The 12,436-nt window shown below is 34.3% G+C and overlaps 1 protein-coding gene across 1 annotated transcript; it reads left to right on the top strand.

Moving 5' to 3' along the window:
* Positions 1–9,476: 9,476 nt before the first annotated feature.
* On the top strand, positions 9,477–11,991 carry LOC139876840 (B-box zinc finger protein 24-like). The gene is made up of 3 exons (XM_071864219.1): positions 9,477–9,760; positions 10,927–11,247; positions 11,511–11,991. The coding sequence occupies exons 1-3, from the start codon at positions 9,578–9,580 to the stop codon at positions 11,721–11,723; spliced, it is 717 nt and encodes a 238-aa protein (XP_071720320.1). The 5' UTR covers positions 9,477–9,577; the 3' UTR covers positions 11,724–11,991.
* Positions 11,992–12,436: the final 445 nt, after the last annotated feature.

Below are 12,436 nucleotides of genomic sequence, written 5' to 3'. Positions count from 1 at the left end.
GTAAAGGTTGATCACAAGATCTCAGTTGTTTTATCCAAAACGTTTATCAGGTTTGTGAGTTAATGTTTCACATCATCTGTATATAAAATTAAACCACAAGGTTCCGGTTGTTTCATCTGAAACGTTTATTAATAGGTTTTACATAAAAGGTGGACCACAAGATTTCAGTTGTTTCATCCCAAACGTTTATCAATCGGTTCTACAAATTTGAGCACCCTGGTAACTAAACTTAACGTATATATAATTTGTACCCTTTGTATAATCATCTTAATAATACACGCAAACCAACGTGTACGTTTCTCAAATAGCATACGTCCGTTAAAAGGCTAGCGCTACTAGCTCGGACGGGGATGTCAAGGCCTATGGATCCATATACAACTACTCGCGCCCACCAGTTCTTATAACCGGCAGTTACTAGTTACCAAAGTTAAGGGATTTTCGGTTTAAACTCAGTGTAGAATTTAGTATGTACTTGTGTCCATTTCGTAAAACAGTTTATAAAACATCGCATGTATTCTCAGCCCAAAAATATATGTAAAAAGGGATCAAATGAACTCACTGTTTAATATTGATATACAATATTGCACGAAAGCACGTAGACGCATCGGAGATGATAAACACGAGGTTTGATTTACAAAAATACCCCCGAACATTACCCATAATTTCCTTGGTAATAACCCATATTTTCCTTAGCTCTAGCTCGCTCGGAAATTCGTTTTGAAAATTACTTGGACAGCACTCCGTCGTAATATTTTATGTACATTATTATTTTTGTATCGCAAAAATAATAACACTAATAATAAAAATAATAAGATTAATAATAATCTTATTAATAATAATAATAATAATAATAATAATAATAATAATAATAATAATAATAATAATAATATAATTAATTTAAATAATACGGAGTAAAATAAATAAATTAAATAAACTGGAACCAGACTTCGCGTTTTATAGCATCTGGCCTGAAAAAGTACCCCATGCGATCGCATGGGGTTTGTACTGGTTTGCCATGCGATCGCATGGCTGTAAAATCCAACTCACAATGTTTTGTTTGCTAGTTCGTCGACATCAAATAGTGTTTACTGTAGCAAATAGTGTTTACTGTAGCAAAATAGTATTTACTGTAGCTACTGTAGCAAATAGTGTTTTACTGTAGTAAAGGCGTTTTTACTGTAGCAAAGTCGTTTTTACTGTAGCAAATAGTGTTTGTCTGTAGCAAAGTCATTTTTACTGTAGCAAATAGTGATTTTCGAAAACACTGTAGCTTTTTGGGTACTGTAGCAATTCGAAAATGCTGTAGCAAATTAGTGTTTTACTGGTTCATCTTAAACGTTTTAGTTAACTTATCTAAATATCAATCGGATAATCAAACCAATAAGGTTAATGCACAGTATCATTTTCATAACACTTTGTTACGTTTTCAAGTTATAGCATATGTATCTATTTACATATAATTGTTCGCGAATCGTTGAGAACAATCGAAGGGTAATTGAATAGTTCAAAATTTTGAGATTCAACTTCATAGGCTTTGCTTATCGTGTCGAAATCATTAATCATTTAAGATTAAGTTTAAATTTAGTCAAAATTTCCGGGTCATCACATTTGCCCATTATTATTTCCCTGGTTTGGACACGCAGTTTTGTAGTGGCCCTTCTTCCCGCATCCAAAACAAATAATGTGGGCATTACTTGTTCCTTTACCCGATGGTCCATAAATTTCACACTTCATTGTATCATGACCCTTTCTATTACATTTAGTACATGTTGCTGGACAAAAAGTAGTTGGATGGTACCCTTCACACCTCAGACACGGAATTTTCTGATTTTGATTACCAGTGTTGTTATTGAAATTGGTGTTGGGATTTTTGTTGTTGCGGTTGGTATTATTGTTGGGATGATTGTTGTAGTTGGAATGGTTTTTGTTGCGTTTGTTGTTGCGAAAAATGGTGCGATTGTGGTTGTGATTGTGGTGTTGATTGTTGAAATTGTGACTCTTGTCACTGGGTTCTTCCCACTTTCTCTTGACTTGTTTCATTTTGGCCTCCTCGGCCGCCTGCTCATTAATCCTTCCCTCGATCTGGTTTATAAGTTTGTGAGCCATTCGGCTTGCCTTTTGCATTGAAGTAGGCGCGCTTGAACTCACATCCTCCTGAATTCTCTCTAGTAACCCCTTTACAAACGCATCGATCTGCTCTTCTTCATCTTCGAACACTCTTGGGCACAATAAACACAACTCGGTGAATCATCGTTCGTATGTGGTGATATCGAATCCCTTCGTTCGTAATTCTCTAAGCTCTGTCTTGAGCTTATTGACTTCGTTTCTGGGACGATACTGCTCATTCATCAAGTGTTTGAATGCAGACCACGGTAGTGCGTAAGCAGCATCTTGTCCCACTTGTTCTAGATAGGTATTCCACCATGTTAACGCAGTACCTGTGAAGGTATGCGTGGCATACTTTACCTTATCTTCCTCAGCACATTTGCTTATAGCAAACACAGATTCGACCTTTTCGGTCCATCGTTTCAGTCTAACTGGTCCTTCAGTTCCATCGAATTCCAGAGGTTTACAGGCAGTGAAAGCCTTGTAGGAGCATCCTACACGGTTTCATGTGGAGTTAACACCACTGCTAGACCCTGAGTTATTGTTGTTTTGCATTGCAGCCTGTACTGCGGCTATATTTGCTGCAAGGAAAGCACGAAAGTCTTCCTCACTCATGTTCAAGTTCTGACTAGTAGTCGGTGCCATTTCCTTCAAAAATAGCCAAAAGAATTAAGTTAATTATATAGAATATTAAGAGTAGTCAATAGTATTCCGTAGCATAATATGAACTCATTTATAAAAGCTTTTTCTTCATATTAGCATTTTATAAGTTTTAATTCGGGTAATACCTACCCTTTAAGTTCATACTTAGTAGCTAACATACAATTCAACTTCTACAATTCTATATGGAAAACTGATTATAATAATATTTCACATTCAAACTTTTATACAATATTTAGCAAACTTACAATACCGCTATTTTACATATAGCATGAAATATAGCACATAAAAACTCTGATACAAAACAGTTGCGAAGACAATTCTAGTTAATACGCAAGTCGTTCAACAAAGGCAATAAAGACACGTAATTCATACGTCCAGAAACAAGTCATGCATTCTAGTTTTACTAAAACTACTTCCCATCCTTGGTCTTGTGGAACATAACCGTTGTGACCGTTGACAAGACAGCATGTTGTAATGTCGTCAAAAGGACGAGGGTTTCGTAATGTCCAACAGCCCCGTAATAATCTAAAAACCTTGTTTCTCACCCCAACTACTAAATCCATCACTTGTGGGAAGGTTTTATTTAAAAGTTGCAATCCGATGTTCTTTTTCTCACTTTGGTAAGAAGCGAACATCACTAACCCGTAAGCATAACATGCTTCTTTATGTTGCATGTTAGAAGCTCTTTCTAATTCACGAAATCCTATGTTGGGATATGTTGAGTCAAAATAGGTTCTTAACCCGTAGCGTAAAATTGCATTTGGGTTCCCTGCATTTAACGCTTTAAGAAAACACGGCGTAACTGACGGTCTCCCCAATGTGATATACCCCACCTATCAAAGGAAAGCCTTTTATAAACTAAGGCATTTCTGGAAAGTCTTTCAAATGTTTGACAAGTTAATTTCGCCATAACTAATTGTGCTGATGAATTCTGACCGACTCTAAATAAGATTTCATCAATCATATCCTCTGGTAGGTCTTCTAAAATATTCAGTTGTCTACCCTTAACGTCCATTTTGTGTTTTTATACTGTAAAAATAGACGAGGGTTAGATTCATAAAAGATAATTAACAAACAATACAAGCAATTTTTACATAGAACATAAAAGTACAAGCACACTACAATACATATAATACACAACATGATTACAACCCTCTAATCTGAATCACTGGTTTCTTCTTCTTCGAACTTGGTTCGTTTTCCTAATTTTCTAGGAATATATGGTGTTCCTCTAATACGAGCTGTCGTTTTCCACAATGGTTTAGAAAAACCTGGTGGTTTAGAGGTTCCCGGGTCATTGTTACATTTTAGGAAATACGGATGTTGCCGATACATATAAAGTTCATCGGGGTTGGAATCGGATTTCTCTATTTTTATACCTTTTCCCTTATTATTTTCTTTCGCTTTATTAAATTGGGTCGAGGTAATTTCTATAACATCATCGGAATCCTCATCGGGATCCGATTCATCGAAAAATTGGTAATCTTCCCAATATTTTGCTTCCTCGGCGGAAACACCATTGACCATTATTAACTTTGGTCCGTTGGTTGAGGATTTTCTTTTATTTAATCGATTTACTATAGGTATCAATATTTCTTCCTCCAGAACCTCTTCTTCTTCCGGTTCCTCCTCTTCCGGTTCCTTCTCTTCCGGTTCCTCTTCTTCCGGTTCCTCTTCGGGAATTTGTGAATCTTCCCAAAATATATTCGACTCTTCATTATTATTAGGTGAATCGATGGGATTTGTACTAGTGGTAGACATCTATCACACAATATCAAACACATTATGAGGTTAATATATCACATAATATTTACATGTTAATAATATATAGTTTCCAACAAAAGTGTTAAGCAATCGTTTTTAAAGAAAACACGGTCGAATCCAGACTCACTAATGTATCCTAACAAACTCGATAAGACACACTAATGCAAATTTCTGGTTCTCTAAGACCAACGCTCGGATACCAACTGAAATGTCCCGTTCATATTGATTATAAACGTTCCATATTAATTGATTTCGTTGCGAGGTTTTGACCTCTATATGAGACGTTTTTCAAAGACTGCATTCGATTTTAGAACAAACCATAACCTTTAAAATATTACGACGATTATCAAATAATGATAATCTAAAGTATAGCGTTTTTCACACGACCATTACATAATGGTTTACAATAATATTACACATCAACATAAGTCTTCGAATGCAGTTTTTAAATAATATTATACAAGCATGGACTCCAAATCTTGTCCTTAATTTAGTATGCAATAGCGGAAGCTCTTAATAATCACCTGAGAATAAACATGCTTAAAACGTCAACAAAATCGTTGGTGAGTTATAGGTTTAACCTACATATTATCAAATCATAATAATAGACCACAAGATTTCATTTTTATAACACATATCATATCAGGCATTTCACAAACTGCATAGAGATAAAAATCATTCATATGTTGAACACCTGGTAACCGACCTTAACAAGATGCATATAGAATATCCCCATCATTCCGGGACTCTCATCGGATATGATAAATCGAAGTACTAAAGCATCCGTAAGTCGGATGAGGCTTGTTGGGCCAAATAGATCTATCTTTAGGATTCGCGTCAATTAGGGGCCATTTCCCTAATTCTTAGGCTACCAAGCTAAAAAGGGGCATATTCGGTTCGATAATCCAACATAGAAAGTATTTTCGATTACTTGTGTCTATTTTGTAAAACATTTTTAAAATCGTATGTATTCTCATCCCAAAAAAAATAATAGATTTTAAAAGCGGGACTATAACTCACTTTCATAGATTTTTACTTCGTCGGGAAGTAAGACTTGGCCACTGGTCGATTCACGAACCTATAACAAATATGTACATATATATATCAAAGTATGTTCAAAATATATTTACAACATTTTTAATATGTTTTAATGTTTTAAGTTTATTAAGTCAGCTGTCCTCGTTAGTAACCTACAACTAGTTGTCCATAGTTAGATGTACAGAAATAAATCAATATATATTATCTTGGATCAATCCACGACCCAGTGTATACACGTCTCAGGCTAGATCATAACTCAAAGTATATATATATTTGGAATCAACCTCAACTCTGTATAGCTAACTCCAACATTACTGTATATAGAGTGTCTATGGTTGTTCCAAATAATATATATACATGGGTCGATATGATATGTCAAAACATTTGTATAAGTGTCTATGGTATCTCAAGATTACATAATATATTAGAATACATGTAATACAATATAAATTAGCTAGTATATGATTAATATAGATTTGTTACCAATTTTCACGTAGCTACAACAAGAAAAATTATCTAATCTTGTTTTACCCATAACTTCTTCGTTTTAAATCCATTTTGAGTGTTTCAAGTTGCTATGGTTTCATATTGAACTTAAGTTTATGAATCTAAACATAAAAAGTATAAGTTTATAGTCAGAAATACAGGTTACAAGTCGTTTTTGTAAAGGTAGTCATTTCAGTCGAAAGAACGACGTCTAGATGACCACTTTGGAAAACATACTTCTACTTTGAGTTTAACCATGATTTTTGGATATAGTTTCATGTTCATTAGAAAAATCATTTTCCCAGAAGAACAACTTTTGAATCAAAGTTTATCATAGTTTTTAATTAACTAACCCAAAACAGCCCGCGGTGTTACTACGACAGCGTATATCCGGTTTTACAGTGCTTTTCGTGTTTCCCGGTTTTAAATCATTAAGTTAGCATATCATATAGATATAGAACATGTGTTTAGTTGATTTTAAAATTCAAGTTAGAAGGATTAACTTTTGTTTGCGAACAAGTTTAGAAATAACTAAACTATGTTCTAGTGATTTCAAGTTTAAACCTTCGAATAAGGTAGTTTTATATATATGAATCGAATGATGTTACGAACATCATTACTATCTCAAGTTTAGTAGGTAAACCTACTGGAAGTGACAAGAAATGATCTAGCTTCAAAGGATCTTGGATGGCTTGAAAGTTCTTGAAGCAGAATCATGACACGAAAACAAGTTCAAGTAAGATTATCACTCGAATTAAGATAGTTATAGTTATAGGAATTGAATCCAAGTTTGTATATGAGTATTACCTTGATTTAGAATGATATCTTACTATAAACAACAAGGATTTCTTGAGGTTAGATGATCACTTTACAAGATTGGAAGTGAGCTAGTAAACTTGGAAGTATTCTTGATTTTATGAAACTAGAACTTGTAAAATTTATGAAGAACACTTAGAACTTGAAGATGAAGAAAATTGAATAATGAAAGTGTTTGTAGGTGTTTTTGGTCGTTGGTATATGGATTAGATATAAAGGATGTGCAATTTTGTTTACATGTAAATAAGTCATGAATGATTACTAATATTTTTGTAATTTTATGAGATATTTCATGCTAGTTGCCAAATGATGGTTCCCACATGTGTTAGATGACTCACATGGGCTGCTAAGAGCTGATCATTGGAGTGTATATACCAATAGTACATACATCTAAAAGCTGTGTATTGTACGAGTACGAATACGGGTGCATACGAGTAGAATTGTTGATGAAACTGAACGAGGATGTAATTGTAAGCATTTTTGTTAAGTAGAAGTATTTTGATAAGTGTCTTGAAGTCTTCCAAAAGTTTATGAATACATATTAATACACTACATGCATATACATTTTAACTGAGTCGTTAAGTCATCGTTAGTCGTTACATGTAAATGTTGTTACTAAAGTCAAGTGTACCACATTTGGGGCCCACACCAAGAGTAATACATAACTCTATGGAGAAGGTTACTAAAGCTGTTAAAGTACAAATGGCTAGATATGAAGATATCAAAAAAGCAGAAGAGGATATTAAGGTGTCCCTTTTCAAGGTCAAAGACATGGGCCTACATAGTGAGAGGGTAGACAAAGCTGATAAGTCTTTTTCACTACCCAATTCTCCTTTAAAGCGTACCAATTTTACCCTCAATCTTAATGACTATCCTACCCTTTCATCTATTTCCCCTAATAAATCTGTCCCTTCCAATTCACAGGCTCTTATCTCTTCTGATAATGATCCTTCTTTTGCATCTAAAATAAAAGGTTACAGCCCAACTAAAGGTGATCAGTGCATTAATCTTGGTTGTAAAGAATCGTGTGATAAAATTAAGAAAAGGTGTATAAGCGATTCTACTGTTGCAAAGAATGGTGACACTTCCAATATTCTCAAGTCAAAGGGTAAAAATGTTCTTGAAGTCAAAGATAGGGCTGAATTAATTTCCAACCTTGCTAGTGCTTTTGATACAGAAAGTGAAATTGGGCATGTAGTGGGTGATGGTAATGTCTTGAAACAGAATAAGCGTAATCGTAATCCGTTTGGGGGAAGAAAAATTTCTTTCAGGGAAGAATTGGTCAATTTTGGTATAGTGATGCAAGATATGGCCGATGACGAAACTCCGCCAATTAAATCCAAACCATGAGGATAGCCTCGTGGAATAGCCGTGGCCTCGTGGTGAATATGCAACACGATTCTTCTCTTCAATCCATTGTCGGTACGAATGCTTGGAAGTGGAAATTAGGAAGAGGTGACAAGATATTGTTTTGGCATGATACATGGCTTAATGGGCAAGTTTTAAAGGATTTTTTTCTCATCTCTGTTCGATAATTTCTATACGCCTTTCGAAACGGTTAGTCAATTCTACTGTTTTTCTTCCAATTCTCATGATAATTGTCTTTGGAATGTTCCTGTTTTTTCGCCCCTTGTCATTCGCTAATGCTATTAAAATGGATGTATTATTGGCTTTGCTATCTACTGTTGTTTGTGTTGCGAATGTTGATGTCCAATTGTTGTGGTCTCCCTCTGCCGAAGGTGTGTACACCGTTTCTGAAGCTGTACGCCTTCTTGTTCAATCTAATATTGTGTCTTCTCCTTCTTGGCCAAAATTGTTTTGGGGTAACAATATCCCGTCTAAGGAAATCGAAATGGTCAATCATCTTTTGGTTCTTTGTAAGTGGTCGTCTAAAATTTGGGCGGATTTGTTTTGATGGTGGAAGATTTATTGGGTGATTCCGGGATCAATCGAGCTTTTTTCGTATGATTGGTTTTATGGCATGGGCATTAAAACTTCAAATTTTTGGAATCTTATCGGCCCCGCGTCTATTTGGGCAATTTGGTTGGCTCGCAATGATCTTGTTTTCAATGGCAAATTTCTATGTCGTTCGGTTTTGGTGCGTAACATTAAACTGAAGACCTTCCTTTGGGCGACTAATCTCAAAGCTTTGCAACGGGTTCCACTCTTATGTTTGGATGGATGATCCGAGTCTTTTATGCTTTTAGTCTTTAGTTCAATTTGTATCTTCTTTATGGCCGAGTTTATTCCGCCATTGTATGACTCTTATCTTCATCATTTTGATGAAGATCTTTCAATATATATATATATCCTTTTCGCCTTAAAAAAAAAAAAAAAAAAGTTGTTTTCATTAAATGACACCATTTAAGATTCTATAAAGTCATTTTCCTCCCACTACCGCATTATTTCAACTTGCAAAATACATGTACGGAATTAACACAACCTTACATCCACACATACAATTATTACATATTACACAAATTTCACAAATAAACTTAAAATACAGCCAAAATAATTGACAGCCACTACAAATGAAACTGATTCCTACCCACAAGAACTCACACAACTGGACCCATATCAACTCCGTGTTGTCTTCCTTTTCTATCTAGCATTTTGATCTCCAAAATATCTTTAATTATTCTTATCTTCTCAACTCTCTTTCTTATTTTCTTTGATTTTTACAAATTAACAATTGTGTTGTGAAATGAAGATACAGTGTGATGTGTGTGAGAAAGCACCTGCTACTTTGATTTGTTGTGCAGATGAAGCTGCTTTGTGTGCAAGATGTGATGTTGAAGTACATGCAGCTAATAAGCTTGCTAGCAAGCATCAAAGGCTCTTGCTACAAACTTGGTCTAATAAGCTGCCTCCTTGTGATATTTGCCAAGTAATTTCTCTATTTTTTTATTTGTTTTTAATTTGATTTTGTACAGTTTAATTATTATTATATGATATAAGTATGTAAATGGTGTTTGTTTGTTTTTATGATCCTTATGAATATAATTTGTATTTGTATATTACTCAGGTTTGAACAATGTCAACCACTAGGTGTAATGTGATGGTTAAGGTGCTATCGTACACAATTTTTTTTATTTTGCCATACACAATTAAATTAATATTTTGGACCATTTTACCCTCTTTCTCGAGTAAAATGGTGAGAAAATGGTTGTGTATGGTTGTGAAGGGTAAAATAGTCAAAAAATATTAATTTGGCTGTGTATGTAAAAAAAAAAAGAAGAAGTAGTTGTGTATCTATCAACGCCCTTTATTTTAGGGTATGATTCTCACACACACTTTTTTTTTTTATCCTCGTACACCTATTTTAACCTTTTACTCCTCTAATAATACTCAATTAGTGTGTGAGGATCAAAAAAGTATGTGTGAGAATCATCTCCCTTTATTTTATGATTAGATTAGATTGATTATTTTTTGATTTAATATTAAATTAAATTGAGTTATTTAATTATTTTTTGTTAGTTCACAAAATAATAAATTGAAATTAAGAAGTAATTTTTTGTGAGTTTTATTGCTTGATGTGTGTTTATAATTAAAATAATAGGTAGAAGGTTATTTATTTTTTTATTTTTTTGAGTAAGCGCGGAAACCCTACTATGAACGGCCACATTGGCTCCCCTCGGGTAATCAAGCCCCCAGATTATACCAGGTGAATTATGCATTATGTGCAAACTCTAGTCACACTACCAATTATGCATTATGTGCAAACTCTAGTCACACTCCCTTTTTAAACAATTTAGCATAACCGGATATTGAACCCGGGTAGTTTGCTTCATTGGCCAACCAGTGGTCAACAAGGTTATTTATTTTCTAATTGTGATGAGCTGAGGCATGGTATTGTTTTAGCTCATTGGTATTATCTTTTGTTATGTGTAGATTCCATTAACTAAAGAATCATTCAGAACAGATAGAAAAATAGCATCTAACATTTTGTCATCTTAATGAGAAAAAGGCAGTTATGTGTAATTTTACTATCTAGACAAGTGAAGCAATGTAAATTAGTAATTAACTTAACTAATCCATAACTAATAATTGCAGGAAAAAACAGCATTTATATTCTGTGTGGAGGATCGAGCCTTGTTCTGTCGTGATTGTGACGAACCAATTCATTCGGCTGGTAGCCTTGCGGCTAACCACCAGCGATTCTTAGCTACTGGAATCCGAGTGGCTCTTAGTTCAAGTTCCCAACAACAGCCTGAAAAGAACAACCAAGAGCCACTACCACCGTCCACCAAAAATGTTGTCGTGCCACATGTCAATTCCACAAAAACAATGGCCCACCAAATTTCAGGATACAATTCACCGTCTTGGGCTGTTGATGACCTCTTGCAATTTACGGATTTTGAATCATCTGATAAGGTAACCATACTGTCGAAAATATATATGTACTCTGGACTATCAAATTATAGTAGAAAACTGCAAGAAATGATATGGTACTATAGATTGATTTCTATTAGGGGTAACCAGACCTTATAAGGAAATTTAAATAAATACGGATGTGAATGTTCTAATTAAGTAGTTTGATGAAGATAACTTAGCTTATTCTGCACATAAAAAAGACATGAAGGCTGCTTTTGATAATTTTCAGATAAGTTATTGAAAATGTATTTTTTGATGTGCAGAAAGAAAAACTCGAATTTGGCGAATTTGAGTGGTTAAGCGACTATGGTATGTTTGGTGATGAAGCTGCCGAAGTTCCTCAACTTCCAACATCCATTAACAACACAGCATACAAACAAACCAAGTTTTACGCCCCACAAATCAAGAAACCAAGATATGAGATACCACATTACGAGGATGAAGATGAGCACTTCACTGTCCCTGATCTTGGTTAGACGCACTCCGGCCAAGCTATGTCTCCACATTATCGATATTCTACTAGGAAAAGCAGTATTTGTTGGCTCATCGCACTAGTTAAATTATTCGTGTGCTCTTTCTTACACACCCATTGGTTAAACTGCAATATATGAGGCTTACTTTATTTGGAGGAGAGTAATTAAGACCCACTTAGAGTCGATCTATGGTAAGAAATATTTGAATTTGAAAGATAAATTATTGTAACCAGATATATATAATTTCAATAGTTGAAGGGTGAAGATGGATTTCTATAATATGAGGGCCAAATAATAATAATAATAATAATTATTATTATTATATTATGTATCTAGAAAACAATGCAATGTTTATTTTTTTAACGGGCAAAATCATATATATTATAACACGCTTCGTAGCAAGGTGCTTAAGAAGAAAACTGATGATGTAGCGTGAGGGTACGAAATAGTATTATTTTTAATACAAAATACTACAAAATATGACACAAGTTTTATTAATTTACGGTTGGGATATACCTAAACCTTGCTACAACACTATAGGCAGTGTACCTAATCGTAGAGTAGTGTAGTTTTTAGTAAGTCCGGTTCGTTCCACAGGGAGCTGGTGATACTTACTATATTTTTAACTATATTTATACAAAATATATATAATTATATAAGTAGTAATATTATTATAAAAGGGGGGTTTTACCGTTTAATGACCGGTTTGTCGATTC

This window comes from Rutidosis leptorrhynchoides, chromosome 11 (assembly GCF_046630445.1).
Source record: "Rutidosis leptorrhynchoides isolate AG116_Rl617_1_P2 chromosome 11, CSIRO_AGI_Rlap_v1, whole genome shotgun sequence".
Lineage (NCBI taxonomy): Eukaryota > Viridiplantae > Streptophyta > Magnoliopsida > Asterales > Asteraceae > Rutidosis > Rutidosis leptorrhynchoides.
Note: the sequence above shows the minus strand (reverse complement) of the source record. Positions and strands in the feature narration are given on the sequence as shown.

Bases quoted from the DNA above. Each gene is read 5' to 3' on its own strand.
- LOC139876840 (XM_071864219.1), top strand. From the start codon at position 9,578: ATGAAGATACAGTGTGATGTGTGTGAGAAAGCACCTGCTACTTTGATT. The intron at 9,761-10,926 runs GTAATTTCTCTA...TAATAATTGCAG, and splicing joins CTCCTTGTGATATTTGCCAA to GAAAAAACAGCATTTATATT. The intron at 11,248-11,510 runs GTAACCATACTG...TTTGATGTGCAG, and splicing joins ATTTTGAATCATCTGATAAG to AAAGAAAAACTCGAATTTGG.